This window comes from Electrophorus electricus, chromosome 5 (genome assembly GCF_041902795.1).
Source record: "Electrophorus electricus isolate QZ-2024a chromosome 5, ASM4190279v1, whole genome shotgun sequence".
Lineage (NCBI taxonomy): Eukaryota > Metazoa > Chordata > Actinopteri > Gymnotiformes > Gymnotidae > Electrophorus > Electrophorus electricus.
The window spans coordinates 9,739,551-9,764,477 of NC_137501.1; the positions used below are offsets into that span (position 1 = coordinate 9,739,551).

General features: G+C 41.2%; 2 protein-coding genes across 2 annotated transcripts in view; both read left to right on the forward strand.

Moving 5' to 3' along the window:
- The window catches only part of arl15a (ADP-ribosylation factor-like 15a), an 85,046-nt gene extending 80,674 nt beyond the window's left edge, over positions 1-4,372 (forward strand). The window contains exon 5 of the mRNA XM_027029620.3: positions 638-4,372. Coding sequence (XP_026885421.3) covers positions 638-790 — 153 coding nt within the window. The 3' untranslated portion in view covers positions 791-4,372. The remainder of the gene's footprint in view (positions 1-637) is intronic.
- A 6,554-nt stretch (positions 4,373-10,926) lies between these two features.
- ndufs4 (NADH:ubiquinone oxidoreductase subunit S4) lies at positions 10,927-24,340 on the forward strand. The gene is made up of 5 exons (XM_027028525.3): positions 10,927-11,079; positions 14,092-14,167; positions 23,449-23,621; positions 23,776-23,849; positions 24,130-24,340. Exons 1-5 carry the CDS (start codon positions 10,997-10,999, stop codon positions 24,231-24,233), a joined length of 510 nt encoding a protein of 169 aa, XP_026884326.1. The 5' UTR covers positions 10,927-10,996; the 3' UTR covers positions 24,234-24,340.
- Positions 24,341-24,927: the final 587 nt, after the last annotated feature.

Here is a 24,927-nt window from a genome sequence, read left to right on the forward strand (position 1 = left end):
TATTGTTGGAACAGTCCTGCTCATTTTTTGAGGGAATGGACTAAAATATCTTCCTCTCTTACATGTATTCCGTAACAGATGGTTTTGGTTTATTCATGGTGTAATGAAGTGCTGACATATAAAAGTAAATCAAGTATCGAATACCAAGCAAACACAATCTTCATAATAAAATGTTATTCACAGTATTGACAATGCCAAGTGTCCATATTAACCAAATGTGCATAGTTCCATTGCATTCAGGGTGTCTGTAGCCTTGGAATGATACCTGTCAAGTTTTATATCTCTGTCACTCTGACTGAAGTTTTCTTAATGGTTTCCTGACAGCTGTTTTTCCTTTGCTCTGTAAAAGTGAAGACTGTCTATAGTCCATGAAAATGTAACTGAGGAGGTGTAGCACAGAGTGGCCACCTTTTCTGACTAGTTTGAACTTCTCAGTCTCCAGGAATTCCTTTTTATTTCTCCCGTAAAATATCTATCATCAGGCTATCACACTGAACATGAGCTATCCCTGAATCAATGGTCATAAAGAACTAGTGATAGTGGTCGGTCGATGTTATTTTTGACAGACGAACCTTAAGGCCACATAGCATTATTGAAACAGAGCCGTGAGTGAATGAGTGTTTCTCTTTTCATCCAGATAAAGAAGTACTTTGAATTGGAGCTGCTAGCAAAAGGGAAGAGATGGATCATGGAGGGCAGCACAATAAACGACATGGAGGCGGTGAGGCAGCGTTTCAGTCTTCTCATCAGCCTTTTGGAAGACAAGGCGCTGCAACCTGGCAGGCTCTGATTCAGTCCAGCTTCAAAGTGGAGAGCAGCGATGATAAACAAAATGGCAAATCCTGACGCGCGTGTGGGGGAGTGTTGTTGTTGTGTTGCCTCTCCCTGAAAGCTTGTTTTATTTCACTGAAGAGGAAAGATGGACGTCAACTGTAAACAACATGTAGAGGGAATCATCACAAATTTTCTCTCAGGGGTCAGCTCCGAGTAGCACAGGCACCAAACTAAAATACATACATACATACATACACACACACACACACACACACATATATATATATATATATATATATATATATATATATATATATATATATATATATATATATATATACATTATTTATTATTTTTGTTATTGATATCAATGATAACATTTTATGTTTTAAAAATGGTACCTATTTCAGTTTTAAAAAGTGTCAGTTTTACTTTAATTTAAATTAGAATGACACAATTGCTATATCTACTGTAACTCATCATGACTCATCATTTATGTGTGTATCCTTTCCCACCTTCAGAAACCCTTTGCTACTTTATTTAAATTCTTCTGCTCATTTCTTCCAGGAATGCATAGTTTGAGCATTCATAGACATAATATGAAATGTTTAGATGTCAAAGGCACATAATGAAATAGGCAAAGCAAAAACAGTGTATGAATTTTTCACCATTTTACTTTTTCCTACTATCTGTTTATGTATTACAATATGCACATGGAAATCAGTTTTCTCGCCTGTTAGTTAGATTAGTACATCATTACATTTGTCAGTGCTTCAAAATCTGGACATGTATCTATGTCATGGTATAATGTTCTCTTTAGATGACTGTATCTTGGCTTCTTGTGTTTCGCTGTTAATTTTGTTGTTTCAAAAGACGACACACCCCTTTACTAGGGAACGCCTGGCTGTTTCAGGTTCGGGCTGAAATACAAACTCTATCAATCAGTGACCACAACAGCTGCATGTGACAAGCCCCTGTCCACTAGTCCTAATGCCTTCCAACTGTCTATGGAGACCCCTCCCTGTCTGCCACCTCGTTTGCTGGCCTGCTGCTCTCTGCGCCCCATACGCTTCTCGCCAGTATTATCCAAATTCCTGCCTGCAAATTTAGATTCTGTACCTCTCCAATGTGAGATGTTTTATGTCTCACAGGTGTCCTGCAAGACCCCTTTATAGACTTGTATATGTTGAGACATGCATATCTTCATTTCAGCATAGACATGCTGCCTGCCGAAATATTAATAGGGCTAACTTTGCTTTATGCCATCCTAGTAAATTGTTGTTCAGTTATTCATTTCAAAAATCACATTTGTCCTAGCATTACTGAGACATATATTTATATCTTTATGTAATTTAGTGCATCATGTTTTGATGATAGGGGATATCTTCCCACTCTTCCACAGGCTAGTTTCAATTAAAAGTCAGTTTAAATAAATGCTTAAAATCTATTTGCAATGACTGTGATGAATTACAAAGACCTTTCAATTGAACTTCATCAGTTGGGTAAACACAATGAAATACTATCATTATCATTATATCATCACTGTCTGATGGAAAACACGTGTCTCCAAAACTTCATTTTATCAGGCTCTCTAAATAACTACATCTCTGTAGGGAACAGTGGAAACAAACCCCAAACAATGTACTGTAGATATATTTGAGCACAAAAATTCAATAAGTATTTTAAGTGTGTGATTTCTTATTTATAATAGGCTTACATGCAACAAGAAACATAATGTTACTTTTTAAAATAAACTAATTTATCCAGCTAGTGAAGCTTATCCAGTTAATGCTAGCCAGATGTTTGCCCACATTCCATACATGTTAAAAACTACATATCGCTACAAGTGGAGATGTGTTTTTCATTGGACAGCGACAACATACTCAAATGTGATTTGAGATGCTACACATCATATTTGAGAGAATTGCTGGTCTGATTGCTCTGAAGTAAAAAAACAAAACAAAAACTGAACAAAAGGGTTTAAATGCACAGCAAAGATTTTAAGAAGCAGTGGTTTTAGACTGTGAAAGGACATGGGAATATGTGACAGTAGTTCCTTGCCTTCTTGACCAGTTTGTAGCCCTTACCCACTGAGCCAATGCCAATCATGCCATCTTTGTCTCAAAGTGACACCATGCTATTCAGACATCTTTGTGCCATCACTTTTCCATCTAATCTGTTTCAAACCCAGATAGTGTGAAGCCCAGAATTTAGCATAGATAACGATAAGAAAGTAGGAAGTGAGAGGCCTGCAGCCCGTCGCCCGATCGACATAACCTCCGCCGCATTTGTCTCCTCGCTGCCTTTCCCTCCCTTTCAAATGACCCGTGTTGCTTTAGTACAATGTGTGTCACGCAGGTTGCCCTGGTGACTCTTTGATCCCGTTTACCGCCCTCCCTCCGTCTGCGGCTGACGTGCCTCTCCAGTCTGCTGCGCTCTTTCTGGCCACTGCCTGAGAAAGACCTGTGCCCCTTCTGTCTCACCCTGTCTCCCTCTCTTTTTCTCTCTCTCCTGCTCCCTCTCTCTCTCTTTTTCTCTCTCTCTCCCTCGCTCTGCTTCCCTTTGGTCACGCCAAAGGAGCCCACCCTCAGAGCGGAGGCGGTGTATCTAACAGCTTCGACCTGTCGGCGAGAACAGACGAGGGCCCGTCTCTTCCCCTGTGAGACGCTGCGTGGCCTTCAAACAGGATCCAGAGGCCCCAGGACCACCATCTTAGGTCTCTCTGTCTTACTAATATGTCCCTCCCTCCTACTTTCATTAACATTAAGAAAAGTAACTAGATATACATGATATTCTGTAACTAAAAGTAGTGCAGACAGTATATTGTTACATGAAATCCTGCATACAAGAGCTGTATAATTATTCAGATTAAAGCTACATTGCACTATATGTTAGGCCCAAAGTATATAGTATTCATATCTTAACCAGAGCATGCACACGTTATGTCACTGCTCTGCAATGTCTGCATGATCTGGAAGTTATTATAACAAGGATGCTGGTTTTCATCTCCTATTATCTTCCGCTGTATAGACAACACATAAAATGTTAGAACATCTCATATAGCTGTTCATAAAGAATTCCTTTGCTGATTTTTAGCTTCCTTTGGTTCCTTCTTTCATGTGAGTCATCTGACAATAAGCACACATAGAGATGGTGAGGTAATAGTAAAAGTCATAAGAGCACATAATATTTCAACATTCATTGATGCATTTTATACGCTTGGTAAAACCAACTGATCTGAACTGTGATTGCAAACTACTGGGGTACACAAAAATCAGAGAACAGATCTGTTTGCTCCAATTAAGCAATGGCTTTGCTAGAGCTTTTATAGAGCTTTGGTGTACTATGCTGGTACATCATTTGAAGGATAGACCATTATCTACACTGAGAAGTTACCATGAAATTGGCCCTACAGAGTCAACAGCAGATACTTTAACTGTATTTGCATGTCGCTTTATCACCTGGGTCAGATTAGCACCATCTTTGTCTAGACTGAAATTATTTTTAGAAGTTACTTTGCATCCTGCAACTTTGCATTTCAATTCAGCAGCCTGACTTTTGTCTCATTAGGCTCTAAGGGAAAGGCACATTGCTTTGATGCCCGCTTAAAGGCTTGGGGTCTTTTCCCAGTTGTGTTTATCCAAAGGCAAGGTTGCCCCCTTTTAGCTGTGGCTATCTGAAATGGTAACATATTACTCTTCAGGGAATCTTACTTTGTTTGCAAGGAAAACAAAAGCTCCTCCTTTATGAAATGGTGACTGTTTTGCTCTCCTTCCTTCAGTCCGTGGTGTAATCTCCAGCTTTCACAACCTGTTGATGGGGCTCTCTCCCCTGTGGAAATGCAACAGATGTTCCCCTGACATCCATCTGGTCCTTGTGATCCTCTGCGCTCTGTGCTGCAGAGCAGAGTCCGCCTGCCACCCCCTTCTTTTTTAACAGTTTCAGGCTGGCTTCCTGTCAGGGGTCCGACCTCCTGTGACGCTCACTCTTACCAAGACACTAACTCCTTACGGACATACAGTGAGTGTTCTTCAAACCCTGGAATTAAAAATAAACACTGTAGCCCTTCTCACCCAGAGCTGAGCTTGACAAGGTGTCCCGGGACAAAGGCCAGCCAGAAAGGATTTGTTTGTGTTTTCTTATTTTTGTTGTTTGGGGGAGAAGGTTGTTGTTTACACGTGACTGGGATGCATTCAAAGAATTTTTCCTATGCATGCCTAAGCCTCCTCAGCATGGCCCCACACCCCCTTCCCAGGTTAAACAAATAACATTTGTGAGATATCAGCTGTGTTGGGAAACATCGATAGGGTGCAATGACATCAACTTTAAAAGCCAAAGCATTAAACTGTAGGTGATATTATGGGTGTAATCATGATGATAATGTTAACATTGGTTGGTTAAGATGTCCACATTATGTAGCCTTATGCATGAGGATCATTTTATATATCAGATGAGAATTCAAAGAAACTGATGGTGCATAATATAAAGGTCATCTGATAACTGTAAATTACTGAGTTAGGGTAAATTGTGAAGCTAGCTGGGTTATGGAAAAAGCTACTAATTAACTTGCTGCATTCCTTTTTCTTCATGTTTTATATTAATTTATTAGTAATCTATTAGACTTTTGCATTGTGTTGATTTATGTAATTGGCAAAAAGATTTGGTCACATCATTAAGTTCACTTAAGTGAACCAGTCAGTCGAGCTCATGTTTGCTTTGCCACTGCCTTGTAGATCTGTTTCTTCTCTGCTCTCCTCTTCCTGTCTCTTTTCTCTCAGCTTTTGACGTGATGATGGAAAAGTACATCCCAGGTGGCCTTCTTATCAAAACACAAGAGATCTGACTTCTTATTTCAAGCAAACATCACTCACTCTATTTGTTTTCCAGAGGCAAGTATGTGGCAGGAGTTTGTCCCAAGAGAACTGATCTTTTCCCAGTCACCCAGTAAAACACTGGTCTTCACCTCCTACCGTTAAGGAGAACCATCAGTCAAGAGGGCATGCTGTCCAGTGACTGTCCAGTGGTTATCATTCCGACCACTGCGAAGACAACTCAGCTGACCTTACTCTAGTTCAGACACAAAAGAGACTGTCATAAGTAAAGTCTCTTTTGCTATGTTTTCATCATGCTCTCAAGCTGCCAAAGGCTGATGTAAGAACCATTTTAGTTCATGTTATACCCTCTATTTTCCTTCTTCAAGACAAGGAACCTTGTTTGTTTGTCTAATTATAATGGCTTGATTAATAATTAAGCAGGCTGCTCTGTAAAAGTCAAAAGAATGATATGGATATAAATAAATGCAGCAACATACAAATGAGTGCTCAGGATCCTGCAGTTTTTGCTATGTGCTGTCTGAGCTCATGGACCTCAAGTGTTTCTGACAAATGAATGTGTATATATGTACATTTTGCTATTTGTTTGTCAAAATCATGTGACCTGATTTTTAACTAGGTGACATGCAAAGTCTGCCAGCAAGTTTGTCACATCCCAAGTGACATTAAATAGTGTAGCAATATAACATTTTGCCAGTATAATTCAGCTCTACATTGTCTAATTAGACCTAAAATATGTACTCAAAAGTGTAGTGGACAGCGCCATGGTTCTGAAATTGAGCCCTTAACTTTGAATATAAGTTGAGGTACAGTATATGCTACTGAGTAGTTGAAGCTCTGGGGCTTCATAAAATGATCTTTTCATAGTTACAATTATGTTCTTGCTATCCTGTCATTCTTGCAAATGACTCCAAAAATAGTAAAAGTATGGGAAACACGGAGATGAACTACCGGACTACCTTGTGTCGGCTCTGTTAAACCTTACTTTAAAGTCCATCTTAGAAATCTAGTAGATGCCTTATTAGCAAAACTGACCAATTCCACCAATTACCTTGACAGGAGCCATTTTGGGGCTAGTCTACTTGCCTTGTATGCATTACAGAAACCATTCAAATCTTTTACTAGTGATATTGTAAATACTTCCACATCCACAAGTAGGCTTATATTTTGAAGTGCATCCAAGAATGATTGTGAATGAAGGCCTGCTTCCCAGAATACCAGATGAAGCACTGACTAACATACAATTAGGTGCAAAATGTGGACTGTACTATGGGACACTTAATTAATCAGTTGTTTTAGTGTTGTAAATATTTGATTACCCTTCTGAAATTGTCTGTTTGAGGTCTCCTAGGGCCCCTTTCCATGGCCTGTAGGTGGATTATTTCATTAAACCCAAACAGTTTACACTGGAAAGCAGCCTCACTTACGACACCGTGGGGAGCTTGCTGCTCACAGACTGAATGTAGCACATGGCAGGAAAAACCTGGGACATGTAGGCAACTTTTTCATCTTTGCTGTTGTAAACACAAAATCCACCAGGAAAGAAAACACCTGCACTTAAAATAACTTTACACAGTCAACTCAGAATGGTTGCAGTTGATGGAATCTTGTCTGATTTGGGATAAGTTTATAGAAACTGACGAATCACACTGGAAAAGAGAGTCAGAAGGCGTATTTTGAATATATAGAGAGTGTGTCTGCTTCTGGGAAGACCAAGGTTATGCTCACTCAGCTGCCTAGACGAATACAGTAAGGTTTACCATCACAACCATGAGATGAAGGGTTGGAGAAAAGGCTTAGGGTGGCAGAAGGGGGGTTTAAAGGGGTGAAGATTAGGGATAAATATTACAAAGGTCAAACAATGAAGCATTTCATATCCACCATCTTGGTGGGGTGAGTTGAGAAACACTAGGTGAAAGCACTTGCTGTATCATTATTGTATTAATCCCTGTGTTTACATTAGCCCCGAGTATTGCATCTCTTTACAACATAGGGAAATTACAACTGCAAGCTGACTATAAGATAAAATAAAATAGAAACATAGTGACAGGTTATCATTTCAGATGTGATCCAGAGGCCAACAAGTGTCCCGACAATATCCTGAGTGAAGTGAAAAAGGAAAAAAAGTGGGAGAGAAATTTAACACAGGCAAAAAAAGATTCTCACAATTACAGGTTCTAAACCATCCAATTGGTGGGGCACTGCACCCTGACATACAGAGGTATCGCTTTCTGCCAATTCCAGTTCAATGTTGGGCAGGATTTACCCAGGCTGTCAAAGTCAGACAACCTGGCAGACAATCGCTCTGGAGTATTTAGCTTCTCAGAGCAGTAATCTGTCTGGGAATCCCTCTGCTCCATAGCTGTGCTCTGCTGCCCCGTAGTCTCTACCTAGCCATTACATTACTTTTAGGTACCAACGCCACAAAATTAAATTTAAATTCAGAAATAAAATGATCAACGTAACTAAAATACAAATAATTTTTCCCAACTGTCCCAAATACACAAATAGCAGAGCATAATCAAATATGATTTATGTAAAGCACACAGCCTAAAACAAGTGAATCTCAGAACTCCTGTGATTTTGATGTTAATAGTATTAAACCTGGTCTTCCTGTAAATTGTCTCAGGTTGATCTCTCTACAGAAGTGGATGGGCCCCGAGTTCTTCAAGCATGTCAGGCTGTTTCACATACACAAGATTAAGTAGCAAAAGTGACATCCAAGACCAATCAGGCCACCCAGGAGAACTGCAACCAGCGGAAAGGCTGTCAGAGCCCCCCTTTACACCATTAATCTTCAATCCTCTCCCGTGCTGCCAACTCGCATCTCCTTCAAACGCGACAGGATGGGGTGGTTGGTAGGCTGGGGGGGGGCAATTCTGTTTTTCTCTTTTCGCACACCCATAGATTAACTCTTTCAAGTCAAGGACAATGCATTACCAACTACAGGTTTTGTTTTCAGCTTGTTGGTGCAGAGGCTCACGGTATGGCATAAATGAAGAAATGCATGCATATATAAGGGCTTTCTTTTCAAATGAGGGTTTATACTGAGTAAGTGGCAAAAGACATACATTAGAAAGTTGGTGTGAAATGTTAGCTTTTAGTGTCTGCACTTAGAAATACTTCCAAAATGGAAAAAGAAAACATTCTTTACTTTGCAAATATCAGTAAATTAGATGTAGAAATTCTAAGTTAACATTTAAAGCCTTAAATTAATCTAAATGTGGATTTTCAATTTGTATTTTCTACAAAACTACACATGCATTTCCATTTGCACAATTGTTAAATGCCGGAAATCAACAATAAATGCATTTACTTCCAAGAGATTGAGAGACTAGTCAATTACACCCTCACTTCCTCCATGGGTAAGTGTAGATGAATGGGTCTCATTAAAACTAAATTGAGATTCCGGCAACTGGAGTGTGGGGAAGGCCCTTAGACCTTTCAGCCCTTTCACTGATCAATAGAAACTTTGATCTCATCCTCCAGTTCTTTTAGGGGCCAGACACATACAACCTTATTTCAATGAATGGTAAAATGGGAAGAGAAGAATCCATGGGACTGATAAATAGCGTAAAATGAGTGTGTTATGACATGGCATGCCTTAGGTCCCAAGAGAGGGCTTTCTTACTTCACTCCAGCCCTGAGAACTGAGAAGGAAACCGACCATCTAAAAGTGAGCCCTTTGAAGAGAACTGAACTCAAATTAAGCGGCATGCCATGGATGCTTTCTTCTTTTTTTTCTTTGCAAGCACTCTTTCCCCCTGTTTTAGGGGGTAAGGGGGACCATATATTTTGTCAAGCCAAAGCGCCACAACAACAATAGCAGTTTGACACTCACAGGCCACATTAAACTGGACAACATGGATGGATTTGTAAATAGCCTGTTTCTTAACTAATTTGCTAAAGGAAACACAGATGGGAATTGTATTTACTAAGTGTGAACAAAGAACACTAAACAACATTTGGCAATGAGTAAGTCTATAGTCGTGGGATTTTGAGATTTACTGTGAGAAATATAGTTAGGTGAAATCCTGATAAATAACTACGCTAAAAACTCCATATAGGCTAGTTGAAAATAACACAAGCATGATGGACTGATTAAGCCTACGGCTTCCCTGAAGGATTTTAGTGGTGATTTGCCTTTGTCATTGTAATTTAGGCCAATACTGCGCTTAATCCATGTCTGGAAAATTTGCCCTAAAAGTTAATCGTTTGTTAGAATGGCTTTCCTGGCAAAATTGGCATTGCACACAGCATCCTACTGAGCAGCAGATCAACAATGTGAATATTAACCTATTTTGCTTAATGATGATGTCAGGAAATATTTTCTCTTTTGTTTGACACGTGTAAGTTTTTGTCTTTATTAGGAAAAATAACATATTTACGTCACCTGATTTTTTTTTTTTTTATGTGTCGATGGCAAGCATGGAAACCTGGGCTTTATTCATGAAAGAAAAAGAAATGAAAAGAAAGAAATGAAAATGTCAGAAAATTATACCCAGAACTCTATACAATATAAAATATATTCAAATTAAGAAAGGTCCACATAACAAAACAAGTGCTGAAAGTTTCTGAGCTGGCACCAAGAACTTAAAGAATTTCACACAGTGTTTTTGATGGTAAGATTTTTTGTAAGATATAAGGTGCAGGATGTCCTTGATGTGTTTGATGGCCTTTGTTATGTGCAAGCAACTCCTCATTAACAGGATGGACCATAATGAGGTATAATCCGTGTCTGTGAAATCACAGACTTGTAATACAACAACAACAGAACAATAACAATAATAAGTAGAAAAATAACAGTTGTTTATAATATTATAAATATTAACAACAACAACAACAATAATAATAATATTAATAAATTATTATAATTATTGTTATTATTATTTCCTGAGGAGACTTCAGGTCTTGATCAGTAGCTACATCAGAAATAGAGTTGTAAAGGGTTTCCAAGTGAGTTGTGCCTGTTGGACAACCCTAGATTAAGATTAGAGCGAAGGTCAGCGCAAGAATTCACAGGACTAGCAAGTGATCAAAATCAACAACAACAACATTATAGACAGTACCATATAAGTAAGGACTACGTATGATGTATGTTTAATAGCTAATTAGATTTTATGTTTGACTGAAAATAATCGTGATAGTTTGTCCAACTATTTATATAGTTAAACCACAGTAGTAACCTATTGAGCATGCACAGGACTTACAATTGGTGTAACAACCATGCTTGTATGAGTCTGAAAACAACACACGGTCAACACGCTCTCGGTCAATTCTATTCTCTTCCTGTAGCGTAGTCCATGTCACCCGCATCCTTCCTCCAGCTGAAGTAATTGCGATACCTTTTTGGACTACCGTGTATACCGTACAGCGTCCTCTCTGTCAACATGGCGTCTTCAATGTCACTCTTTGGTTTGAGCCGAGTTTGTTTTCGCAATTTAATCACAAAGTCACCTCTAACTACGTTAAGGTAAGAAAGAATGCATTGCTTGATCTATCAATCTGCATTTTTTTTTTTTGGTGTACAATATTTGTTGCAACATTTTAATTACATACATTAATGTACCATGGCATTGTTGTCAAATATTAACCAGTGAGCTAATCTAGCTAGCTTCACTGCTTAATAAATATTACCTAGCTAACTAACCTAGCTAATTGGTTGACATTGCATGTCCTTAGTTATGCATTCTGAATTTTATGTAAAATAACATTTAATCATGTTTGGATTTTGCATTGCTTAAGCCAGAATGTATAACTGATGTTGCTTAGTTATATAGGTAGGTTAGCTAGCTAACTTAACGGCTATCGACTCTGAGGTTACACTAAACATAACTAGCTTTCTGACTATTTTACCAATCTGAACCTAGGTGGTAGCACCTGTCAGTCTATATAAAAACATAAAAACCCACTTGAAGTTTCTTCAAGTGAGACAGACGAGTAGCATTGACATAGGAGCTGTTTACTGTACGATACCGTAGCTAGCAGATAGTTAGCTACAGTTGGAAGCTTTGTTTGACCGGCAGCTAGCTAGCTAGCTAGCTAGCTAGCATAACAGCGAGTCCAGCAGGGCCTCTAAAATTGGTCCGGTCTTTACGATGAATGGTACGTGATTGCGACCTGGTGTACTTTTTTATTAATTTAGTCTTAGCCCGTTGTCAAATCAGTTTACGGGTTAACTGTATTAGTGTACTCTTAACTGAGATTACTGGTGGGTCTTCGAGGTCCAGTACAAATACGTTGTCCAAAACCAAGATATCTGTTTAGAGTTTTATGTTAAAAGTCTGAATGTACAGTGTTGACGCTTTTTTAGTTATCTGAGGGATAATTGCAATACCTTGGTGTTCAAGATGTCCAGTAATCATCATATGCATTTTGCTGTCTTCCTATATCTGACGTTAATTGTATTAGCATCATACGGTCAAATAGTGCCTTGTAAGAGTTCCACCTTCTTATGTCATCAGATTCACCTGGATTAAAAATGACAGGTTATTCCAGCCAGCATTCTATTTTTTTAATACAGATTCCAGCATAGCATTTTTGTATTACAAACCAACACACTCTTAAAGTAAAATTAACCGATATACTCTCATCCAAATTCATTATGTCAGCAGATCAGATAAAAAATTAAATTGTGAAAAATGCTGCTTGTATAAGCATTTAACCCCTTAATACAACTTGTAAGAATCATTTTAATCTTGACTGATTTGCTTTAAATTGCTCAGGTTGGTTAGATGATGCTAGTGGCCTCAGTATGCAGATTCTCAATTGGACTGAGAAATGGACTTTGACTTGTTGTTTGACCTGATGCTTTAGATCATTGTTCTTTTGAAAGGTGAAGTAGTTATCCATCCATCCATACATACATCCATACGTCCATCCGAAGCAGGTTATCTTGCAGCATTTCCTTGTATTTCATATCTTCCCTCTTTCTTTCCATTTTAACAAGATACCCAGTCCTCACTAAGGAAAAGCATCCAAATACTATGATGCTGCCACTTCACTGTTGGGATGGTGTTTGTTGAGTAATGGGCAGTGCCAGTGTTGTCCAGAAATTTCCATTTTTGGACCACAAAACCTTATCCCAAAGTTTATCTGGATCACTTTAATGCTCTGGCAAACTCCAGATGAACTTTGATGCATTTGTTTCTACTGTAATGGTTTCTTTCTAGACATCTTTCCAGTTGTTTGAAGTGCTCTTCATATTGACTGGTTCATCTTCACTCCAGTTCACTCCAGCCACTGATCTCTGTAGATCCTTTAAAGTGATTTTTGTCAGCTTTGGATTCATGCTAGTAGCAGCACAAACTGTTGGAAACTGTGGAAGTGAATATCTTTATCTACCTTTGAAAGGTGGCTTATGGGACTATTTGTTATTGCTGGATATCTTGATTTCTTTGGCATTATGATATTTTATCAACAGCCAAGGACCCTAGCTGATTAAATTGACATTGGATCTTTATAACTGGGTTGAGGCTATTACTTTCTCTATTTTTAATCAGAATGCTTGTGGATAGGAATTATAGTATAGACTAGGTAATGCTAACATGTTGACTGCAAAAATAGGATGGGGCGTTGGGGGGTAGTGGACCAAGGCAAGGGTGAGTTGGTTTATCCAAATGTCTAGATATTTATAACTATGTCTACTGGATAGGACTACTTTGAATGGTAACAAGGTAGCAGTCAGCAAATGACTGTTGTTTAATACATTTGTGGACAGTGAGTTTGGTCTCCTGTTGTACTGCACTCATTTGCTCATGCTGTCTTGGTCCATTGCATTTTCACTGTTCTTGAAAAACATCAAGTCTTCCCTGCTCAGAACTGTCACATTCATGTGAAAAAGCACCAGGCGGTTTATTTTCCTAGCAGGCAGTGCAAGCCTCCAGGGTACATTTTTTGAGGTATTCTCTTGTATGGCTATGAAAAATGCAGCCTGCTCAAATGTCATGTGGTCTTGGGAGCTGTAGTAACTGTTGTACTCTCAGTTAATATTCTATGAGTTATTGATTAGCTGTGGCTTATGTTGCCATAATTAGTGGAAGATTGTTTACAAATGTCATATTTAGGCTAGCACACAGTGCCAGATTGTTTAAACCTGCATGGTTCCCGAGCTGGGTAGCCGTGCAACCACAATCGCCAGCAGAGCTGCAAGAAGAGGTCTTGGGAATGCACTGTTTGTGACTAGCTGTGTTCTTGCACTGCCCTTGTGCCGGACGCTCTGTGTCCAGGCCTGTGGCTCGGCCAGCCAATGTAAAGTGCCATCTTTTTCAATGAGTCAATGAGAGGAGGACAGAAAACCAGAACTGAAAATGGCTCTGATAGGGCAGGAAAGAAACCTGAGCGCTCTTTCCTTGATTCACCTCATTCACCACCCGAAGAAGCCACACTGTAGTTGCTTTTATTTGCTTTGGATATTATTATGGTTTCATTTGCTTGTTTGTTTGTTTTCCTTGTTGGTTTCACCCCCTCTTTAAACTTCTTGCAGGTCAGTTAACACGTCGGGATACCTGGCACAACAGCAAGAGCATGAGACCCAGCTCATCACAGTGGATGCAAAATTGGTAAGAACATCCCAAATGAGATTGGTTTGGTGTGACTGGTTTGTTGTGATGAAATTGTTGATTAATTTAAACTGGGGCCTTAATGTATAGGTATATATTTTGTGTAAAATTTATTACATGCCTACATATTATATAGCATATAGAATGTAAATTTAATTGATTGCATAAGCCTGCTGTTAATTAGTTGTCAATCATCAGTAATTTCTCAAAAAAGTAAGGTCATAAATTGATAGAGAACTCAGGACTCTACAACTACAATACTCCAAAAAGTTTTGTAATTGTTGATGCAAAGGTTTTGTAACTTTGTCTGTCTGTCTACTTGTACATAATTCTTTTTATTTAACTGGAAAAATAGCCAGCAACATATCTGTGAATATTTTGGACTTTGATGACATCTATCGTAAATAGCCATAAAATTTTAAAACGTTATTATACAATATAGTTATCTAACCGTTTTCTCATCTACATCTTTGTCATATTGACTTGCATCCGTGAATTCTTTCTCACAGGGAGTGATTGTTATTAATTGAAATGTATTTTGTCTGACAGTAGATAAATAGATATCTAGTATTAAATGAGGAGAAAGCATTGGTCTCTGAGATGTTTGGGTGCAGATTCTGTCCCGGATTGTGTGTGAGCTTGCCAACAGAGCTCTCTCTTCAAGTTTGGGGCCGCTCCAATGTAGAGCTGATCAAGGGCCCCAGAAAACAATGGAATGAAAAGGGAAAGAGAGAAGAAACCCGAGACTAGAGAGGCAGTAGCAGCTTGGTCTGCTAGGAAGAGACAAGTGAGACAGTAGCAGCTCAGTCTGTTTGGAAGACTGGAGAGGCAGTAGCAGCTCAGTCTGCTGGGAAGAGACTGGAGAGGCAGTGGCCGCTCGGTCTGCTGGGAAGAGACTGGAGAGGCAGTGGCCGCTCGGTCTGCTGGGAAGAGACTGGAGAGGCAGTAGCCGCTCGGTCTGCTGGGAAGAGACTGGAGAGGCAGTAGCCGCTCGGTCTGCTGGGAAGAGACTGGAGAGGCAGTAGCCGCTCGGTCTGCTGGGAAGAGACTGGAGAGGCAGTAGCCGCTCGGTCTGCTGGGAAGAGACTGGAGAGGCAGTAGCCGCTCGGTCTGCTGGGAAGAGACTGGAGAGGCAGTAGCTGGTCCTTTTCCTGTTGGCTTCCAAGCTTTTGTTCAGCAATGAAGATGAGTTTTGCACATTCAATGAAATATATGCTGCAGGGGAGATATGAATTGTCCACATAGGCCTTTTAAATCACCACTCAAAACACATCCAACTTTTTAGATACCATTATAAAGTGCTTAGTTTGCACTGATGCACTTGAAACTACATGCTTAAAACTTTTATAGTCAGTGGTTCAGTTTGTCTCTCTGACAGTCCATGTTTCAGTCATTTCATGATGTCACCCAGACACAAATGTTTGTTTTTTTGCCTTGTGTGTAATCTGTTAACATCATTTGTATCACATTTGTAACTGCCCTGCCAAAAAAGAGGAGTCATGGAGCTGATTTACCAATACCAAGCCATCCAAACAGTTTGCCAACATGGCTCAGAACACCTGAGCCACTGTGTAAAGCGTCAAATGGAAGGAACCCAGAAAACTCTATTCCTGAACATGTAATTATTGAGCAATATGTGAGGTGCGCTGTATAATTTACCCACTGAAGTGGCTTCATTTGAGGCGACTTGGCACGGTTTCTTTTCGTGCTTTATCCTGACCGCCACTTTAACAAACTTCAAAAGGGCTTTCAGACTCTTCACTCCTGCGTTCAGTCATTCATCCCAAGGCCGTGATCGAAACTGCTTGTGGCAGTGGAGATTCCTTTTCAGTGAGTCTTTACACAAGCAAGAAACCGTCTATTAAATATATTAAGCAAGTGGGAGACTAACTTCAGAATAGGTTTCGTAATGGGGACAAGTTTCTGTATACTTTTTTTATAATATTATTGTTTGGGAATACATTAAATTAGTTCTAAGTTTAGTGAGAGGATCCTCTTTAGCATTTTAAAGTTTTCTCTCTTGGCCTATTGCCTCCTCTCTTTCTAGAAACAGACTCTAAACGAGAAGATTTCATAGAACGCTAAACTGCCGAGCTTTGCCCCCAGCTTTGATCTATTGCTTAACAGCAACTTCTTGCATTTGTGATCGAATGTCTTCAGTTTCTTAGAAATGGAAGCCGATAACTTTGCCACCAAGCTGCAGCGTCCTCGTCCAACTGAGACGTGAAGCTGGCATTTCCGAAAGGAACAGAACGACCCGAGGCGAATGCCATTAGCTCATGTGAAAGCACTTGCATATGTACCCCTTTATGCGCAGGCAAATGTGCGGCATATCAAATTATGGCAATTAAAGCCCTGTGTGATTGTGGCTGAGTTGCAGCTGACTCTGCGTCTCTGGTGCCTGTCCTGGCTTGCTCGAGTTAGCAATGCGCCATTTGATCGAGCGTGCTGAGCTGCGAGAGAGGCTGCACAGCCGGCCACGGATACGTTGCTTGACCTGGAATACCTGGGCTTGTGCAGGGATCTCTTGAAAGCATAGACCTGTCATTGCCCAATAGAAGACCCACCGCTCCGCCCCTCTTTTGACATTTTGCGTGCAAGATATTTGAAACTGAGAAAGTACAGGCATTTCTTTTCCAAAACACATGCCTGCTGCTTCGGAATCGTATATTCATAATGTGGGGATTTTTCGAGATTTTTTTTGTTGTTGTTATTCCTCCCACATTCTGTGTTGCACCTTTCTTTGCATGCCACATGAGATCATGGAATGAACTTATTTGCTATTCTGTCTGCAGTAATACATCACTGGATGCAAGACTTCTAAAGACGTCTAAAAGCTTTTCTACCTAAATGAATCATATTTATGTTGGAGTCTTTGATGCTAGCTGTAGATAGGAGAGTGTAACTGGTAATGTACTACCTAAATGTGTGTTTGAACCGCAGCTAGGCCATGTGCTGTCTGTGGCTACTTCCTCATTGCGATAGAAAAGGCAAGGAGCAGTGGCCTGCGCAAGCCCCCTGCTCGTTTATAAAGACCCACTAACAAAAACCTCACTCGCACTGACTTGCGGAGTCCTTTGCCCTCCCCAGCTGACTGCACCGTCCCGCCATATGGTGTACTGTAAGAAAGTGAAATATTCGAGAAGATGAAATATTCCCCTGAAACAACTCCAGTGGAGAGGGCTGTCGAGGGATGTGTGTTGGCTTAAGGACTTAATACGGCCCAAGCTCATGTGAATTCCCAGAGATGATCCAGGCTGCGAAGTGGACTTTGCTGACCCTTCCTCCCCTTCCTCCCAGCTACAGCACACAGCTCAAGTGTCTGTTTTGTCTACTCGCTCCCCATACCAGGTGCCTGCGCAAAAAAAAAAAAAAAAAGCCAAGGCTGGACAACTAGGTCAAAGGATATGACTCTTTTGAAAAGGACCCGACGCGAGGCTTTGTGCGTTGGCCGCTAAATGGTGTTTCATTTACTTAGCACTCAAGAGAAAGTAAGCATTAAAGCACCCTTCAGTGCTGTTGCTTTTGTGCGGCCGAGGAAGGAAACCTGCTTCAGCTGTTCTGTTGGGTCTCCACCACTTGTCTCGCTCAAAAATGGACGAGCCCCCTCTTATTTGTATTGGATGCAGTGTCGCAAATTGGGCTCACTCTTCTCTTGCTTGCAAAGCTTGTAGGAAAGTAGTAGCCATATATGCCTAAGCACTCAGTGTGATTTAACTGTAATGTAATTCTACTTTGAGGAAAACACATTTGTTTTTCTCTTCTTGTTCTTAATGGTGTTAATATAACATTGCCAACTAGCCTTCACTTCTTTGTGACGCATATGGGGGGGGGGGATGGTCATAAATGCTTCAGCACTCATTATGATTAATTGTAATTGTGTAATGCCTTATGCACTTTGTCATTAGTCACATGCAATTTTAGCTTGGATCCGCCCCACCCCCTCATAAATGTCATTTTTGAATGAATGGCCCTGAAATAGGCGGCTTCCGTGTGTAAACTCAGAGTACTACATGTCTCTTTGCAACAAACACAACTGTGACGTAGAAGGCTTAATTACATTTGTACTGGGGGGAAAAAAATACTTTGCGTGATTTTGTCAGGAGCTCAGTAACTGTTATTCTCTTTTTGTCCAGGGGTTGGGCATGCTGAAATTATAATGCTTGTGTGACGGTAAATTTTTGACCAAAAAAAAGTAGTTTTGGTCTCTTAGTCATAATTTAAGATGCCTGTTCAGATTGTAGATAAGTCAGGAAAAAACATTATCAGAAAAGAAGTAAAAGAGCATTAGCAGTGTTCAAAGAAGAAAGTGCCTCATTCACAGTAGTGTTGAATGGAGTAGCCAGTCTGACAAGCACTGAAGGAGGTTATTTTTCTTTTCTTTTAAGTGTGCCTTTGCTTTTTAGCCCTTTGGTAGAAAGCATGTCTATTCATGTTAATGAAATATTATTTTTCTTTTATTTTTCATTTCTCTTTTCCTTTCATTTTTCGTGGTTGGCTAAAATGTGATATTCCCAGAGTGACATATTAATGCAATTTTCTAAATATTGACACTAATATGGTACCATTTTGACAGCTAACGTAAGCACGAGTGCTTTCTGTCCCAGAAAGTCTTTTTTTCCTGCTCGAATAGGACAGATGGCTTGTGAGTAACACTTGAAAAGCACCACTGTTTTGCTGAGACGCGAGCGTTTCCCGCAGACGTTGCCCACAAACAAACGGACAGGTGGGACGTGGCTAATGGGATGCGGAAATGCCTCTTCCCACGAGCGCATGCTGTCCGCCCCACCCTGCTGCCCTGCTCGCGCTGTAATGTGAGAGCAGAGTTGACCCTGGGGCCAGCCCCCCCCCCCCCCCCCCTCCCTTTTGCTTGCATGGGCAGTACATGTTGTTTGTTTCTATTAGTGACCCTTCATGTCCAGTCCGTTATTAGCTGTGGCCCTAACACTTTTGAAATGACCAAACTGGTTGCGTTGTGCAATCACCTAGGCAGACACGCCTCGGCTGTTGATGTTAATGGTGAAAAGCTTCGTTTGTTTTTTCATTTTTTTAAACAAGGAAAACAACGTAGGGACGAACTCTCCCGATGCTAAGGGGCAGGCTCCAGGTGTAGGAAGTGACCGTCCAGCATGCATAATGCACTGTGGGTGTGCGCGCGTTTCCCCCTGCTCTCAGTGCGCCTGAGCGGGGTCAGGCCTCAGGTAACAACACCCCGATGTCAAAGTCCTGAGAGTGCCGCCCTTCAGACGGGGGGGGGGGAGGGAGAGCGTGCCTGTGCGCCCGCCAGCGGGGATCCTCGCCAGGGTTAAACGTGCGCAGCCTCAGGAGTTAGCAGTTTTTGGATGGCTCTAGCATAACATGTGGGAACCCTCCTCTGGATTAGTAATGTTCAATTACACTCCCTAAGCATTGGGACGACCGCAGAGCTCACATATTATTTGTATGATCTGACAGAGACTAAAACGAATGGTAAAAGCCCCCACCGCAGAGTTCATCACTTACCTGTCATACTCTTTGAGTCGCCTGACAGTTATTGGTCATTTATTCACAGCACAGTAAGTGGATATACATATACATGCAGGGTGAGCAGACTTTGATGAATCTCCAAGTGGCTCTTTTAATCTTTTTTTTTTCCTCTTTCTTTCTTTTTTTATCTCTGCTGACTTTGATGGGTTTTTAAAAATTGTGCCTGATATTCTTCCCTCTATTTTCCCTCTGAAACCGAATTGTGTTCAAGGTGAATTTAGCTTTGGGCTTAGGCCATAAAGGCTTTTGTGTGGGAATGCCAGTGAGGTGTATTATTTATCTGAATTCCATGTCCTGGAGTGAGCGCTGGATCTGATTAAATTACATGTGGACTCCAGGCCTGTGGAAATCCGTGAAAGGTTCCACCTGTATCTGATGGGAATGACTTACTATCCACTTTCTCATGTATTATTGTCAGCCTTTCAGGCCAGCTCAGAACTTACCGTCGGGTCAAACCCCCCCCCCCCCCCCATACCCCAGCACGCACGCCCGCCTGCCTGCCCCAACACCGCCCCCCCCCAATACCCCAGCACGCACGCCCGCCCGCCTGCCCCAACACCGCCCCCCACCCCCCCATACCCCAGCACGCGCGCCCGCCCGCCTGCCCCAACACCGCACGCCCGCCCGCCTGCCCCAACACCGCCCCCCCATACCCCAGCACGCACGCCTGCCCGCCTGCCCCAACACCGCCCCCCACCCCCTCCCCACTTTACTAGTTACTGGTGCCCTCCCCTCTGTCGCCTGCCAGAGGCCTGCGATTGCCATCAAGCGCCGTGCAGTTGTGCCGCAGCGTGTGTGTGGTTCCACAAAGGCCCCGATGCAGAGGCAGCTGTATAAACTGTACTTCAGTAACTTAATGGGCAAGGGAGACATTTACCTGAGAATTGGAGCCGACCGAAGGCGCTCCTCGGGGGATGGGGGGGATTCCCACAGCACAGAAACGCGTCCAAAACACAGGGATGATTGTTAGGTTTTTCTGAATTGCAAAACATATGCTACACTGAATGCTTTTTTTTATGAGAGATGAGAGCAACAGACTGTGCATATTGAGAGCTTTTGTGGCTATTAGGATCCTGGTGTTTGCATAACTTCAGCACAACTGATTCCATTTAAAGTTTATTTGATCCTTCGGCAAGGATACAAGTCCTCACTGAACAAAAAATATTGATAATAATAACTGGTCAGTTATAGGTCAGCTCCTATTTCAGTGTGATATTTTTCCCCCCCTCTTCGTTTTCCTACAAGTAGTTTCTCCCTGACCCTGAGAGCCTAGCGTTTGCGCGGCCCCCGGGGGCGGCTAGCCTGCCTCCCGCGCCAGCCCTGTCCCCGAGCACTGCGCCTCTCGGCCCGCCGCTGCCGCGAGATCTCCCATGCTCCTCATTCAGCGGCCAGCCAGAGATGTCAGAAATATAGACACGCTTTCACGTGACGGAGGCCTCGCCAGCTTCTCCTCCCCCGCTCTTAAGCTTGGCATTCTGTCTGCATACCAGGGATTGTAGGGCCCTGTGAATAGTGTCAAACTTCATAGTCCTCATTTTGCTTCCTGTACATGGATGGAGAAACGTGCAGCGTTTCCCTTTGTGGGTTTTTTTTTTTTCCTTGCCCCTTCCCCTCCAGCTTTTCCCCCCACTTCCCAAGAAGGACCATATTTAAGCCACCGTCGCCTGCTTTGTGTATGAGCCATTGTGCTCTCGTCTCCTGTGCAGATCACCCTCCTAGTTTTTGTTGCCATAATGTATGCAGGAATAAAAGTCTAGACTACCCCTTTTCTCTTTTCTTTCTCTCTTTCTTTTTTTACATTGTATGGACAATGAGGAGCGTTTTCAGTGTGTTGTTTTTTGGAGGGGGGGGGTTCATTTATGGTCTTATAGATGCATTATCATATTCATCGGAATACAATCTTGCTGTTTTTTTTTGTTTGTTTTTTTTTAAATACATCAAGGTCATTTACATCCAGACTGGGAGTATTGTGCTCAACTCTGCCACTACTGTCAGCAGCAGTTTATGTAATTTACAAATGCTTACTGTAGTCTAGTTTGTTAATCCCATAGAGGTAACGTTAATCCCTGTGTTTGTGTTTGCAAGAGCGATTGTCACTTCCACCTCACTCAGCAGTGGTTGACGTGGCCTGGCAGCTCCTGACTGTCCACTGTCAAACTCCTGGTGTTCCTGCTGAATAAAAATTCATTTAGATTTGAGTGTAGTCACATCTCAGTACAACTTGGCTATGAGCACAAGAAAGTTACCATTTTAGCCATTAATGCTTTTCTTTCCTGTTTACCATCAGTGTGAAGATCAACAAAAATAAGTTGAAATAAGTGCATTTGGAACTATGATTTCATCAATACATAAACTTAGTAATCCCAAAGGCAGAATGATAAAGATTTCCTAATAGTAACATTTGATTAATTTAGGATCGCAATGTTGTATGAAGAATTTTGTTCAAATCACAAATTTGTCTATTTAGGCTACTTCATTTATTTTATTTTTAACGTGAAACCAGAAATACGCTCAAAACCCTGAATCCATTTGACTGTATGAACTCTAAACTTGAGTTACATATACTCATTCAAAAAACATCACTCAAAAATGACAGCCTTGTTCATAAGTCTCCTGTTGTCAAAATTAGTCCACAGTGTACAGTATATTCTCTTTGGCCACCTATTATTCAGTCTGCCCAAATGTTATGTGAAAACTCCCTATGCACCAATTTGTTAGGGTGCCTTTGTTCAGGCCTCATACTAAAGCACCATTTACAATGAATCAACGTGCAGATGACAATGTTAAAAATTTGATCCTTTGAAGTTGTAATGGCTATTGAGACGTGTGAAGGAGAACTGAAAGGCAAGCTGCTTTTGAGGCTCGGAGCCTTGGGTGGCTAGCGGCCGCTTGCTGGGAGGTTTGCATGTGTGTGTGCTGCTGCCGACTTCCCAGTGTTCGGCGACTAATTCCCTAAAGAATTGGGCCAGGCTTTCGCACAATCTTTCAGCAGAGGCCTGTCGCTCTGGACCATGGGCAGTCAACAACTGCTTTTTACCCAGACCCCTCCCCCCCTTTTCCAAGGTACCCGTTACTGATTGATTTTTGCAGTGCAGCTATGAGTTAATGGGCTATGAGTTTAAAAAGTCAAGCATTGTCGTCACAGCCCTAAAATGATGATATTGGCAAATAAATGATTTTGGGGTTTTTTTGTTTTGTTTTTTAAATTTTCTTCTGTAAATCTAACATCTAAAGCCTCACTTTTGCTAATTTGTTAAAATGTATTGCCTTGCATTCATTGAATTAATTTGCTATAGTCATCAACTAATGTGCAATTTAGGAGACTTTTCTCTTTGCCTTCACACCTGAAAGCCGAGGTTTCTGGCCTGTGACCGAAGCCCTGTGGTGAAAAAAGAGCACAATGGCATTTTGAGCGTGTGAGAAATTAGCTTGTCTAGACAGAGTGCGCGTCTTTAGTCAAAAGGAAATATTTGGGCTTTTATACCCTTTAGGTGTAAGAGCGTGAGGCCTGCCAAGCTCTTTCATGCTACTGCTTTTTCCCCCTTTCTTGGATGCGTATCACAAACTCCAATTTGCATTTTACAAAGCATAGGGCATTGGATGTTTTCCCAACTCAAGGACTTTTTTCGGCAGCCAAAATGTGGCTAAGCAAATTGTCGCCGTATTAAAAAAAACCCAAAACAAAACAAAAAAAAACTGAAAACTCACCGTTACACAGTAGGAACCTAAAATAGCCATCTTTTGATATTCATCAGGACATTACAAAGTTGACTGGTGTCCCGGAGGAGCACATCAAGACTCGTAGAGTGCACATCTTTGTGCCAACCCGTACAGCCATGCAGTCGGGCATCCAGAACACCAAGAAGTGGAAAATGGAGTTTGACACCCGGGAGCGATGGGAAAACCCTCTAATGGGCTGGGTCTCCACGTAAGTTCCCATCATTTGACACCGGAAACAGCACACACACACACACACACACACACACCGTGTTTCAACCCACATTGATGTAGCCTATAGATTTTGTCTCCCTTTCAATTAGAACCCCATTTTGAAATTGTTTTATATTCCCTACTTTCTTTAGAGCTGACCCACTGTCCAACTTGACCCTTACATTCAGCACCAAAGAGGATGCTATTGCGTTTGCCGAAAAGAATGGTAAGCTGTTTGAACAAAGTGCTTCTCTTAATGATCACAGTGTTTCTTCACCCCTGTGCTGTCAAATTGTACTTGGAATAACATCCAAAAGCATTCCCAAAGGGAAAGAATCCTAATGGAAGAGATGTGTTGTTTGGTACTTCTTAAGTCTTGCTTTTGTCTTTGCCCTGACTGCTTGTGTCCTCTGTTTACACTTCACATCAACACCAATGGGCCACTCCCAAACTGAGGCGGTGAAATATACTTGGCTACACATTCATTGTCTTGTTTGTTTGAACAGGTTGGAGTTATGATATAACAGAGAAGAGGATGCCAAAGCCAAGAGTCAAGTCATATGGAGCAAATTTTTCCTGGGACAAAAGGACACGAAGGTCCGCCAAGTAGATGATCACTTACCGGTCATCTTATTGTGCTGTTTTTTTGTAAAACACTTGTAAAATCTTTATTCTGTATCTATATCCAATAAAGGATCCTGCAGGCAATCATTAGAATCTGTGTCTTGTCAATCTTTTCTAGTGAAGACTAAATTGTGATTTAATGGATAATGGTGAGGATATTTGGGGTGTCCTTTAGAATGTTCTATATTTCTGGATCAGTATTACTTAAAACATCTGATTTTCACACAAGTCATAAAAATAGATCAAGAGAACCCAGTTAAACAAATGCGACAAAAATATATTTGGTCATTTATTTATTGAGGAAAATGATTCAATATTACATATCTTTGAGTAGCAAATGTATATGAATGTCTAGAATCAAGTTAATTTGATCGTGAAATTGTAAATGGGTGTTTTCAATCAATGGGATTAAAATCAGGTGGGAGTGGGTGCTGCTTTATTTAAAGAACTGGGATCTATCAAAGTCTGATCACAACACATTTGTGGAAGTGTATCATGACTCAATGGAAGGAGATTTCTGAGGACCTCAGAAGAGGAGTTATTTAGGCTCATCTTCTGTTTAGGAGTTTGGACTTCACCAATCCGCAGTCGGACAGATTGTGTGCAAATGGAGGAAATACAAAACCATTGTTATCCTCCCCATGAGTGGTTGGCCAACAAAGCAAGTAATAGCCCCCAAG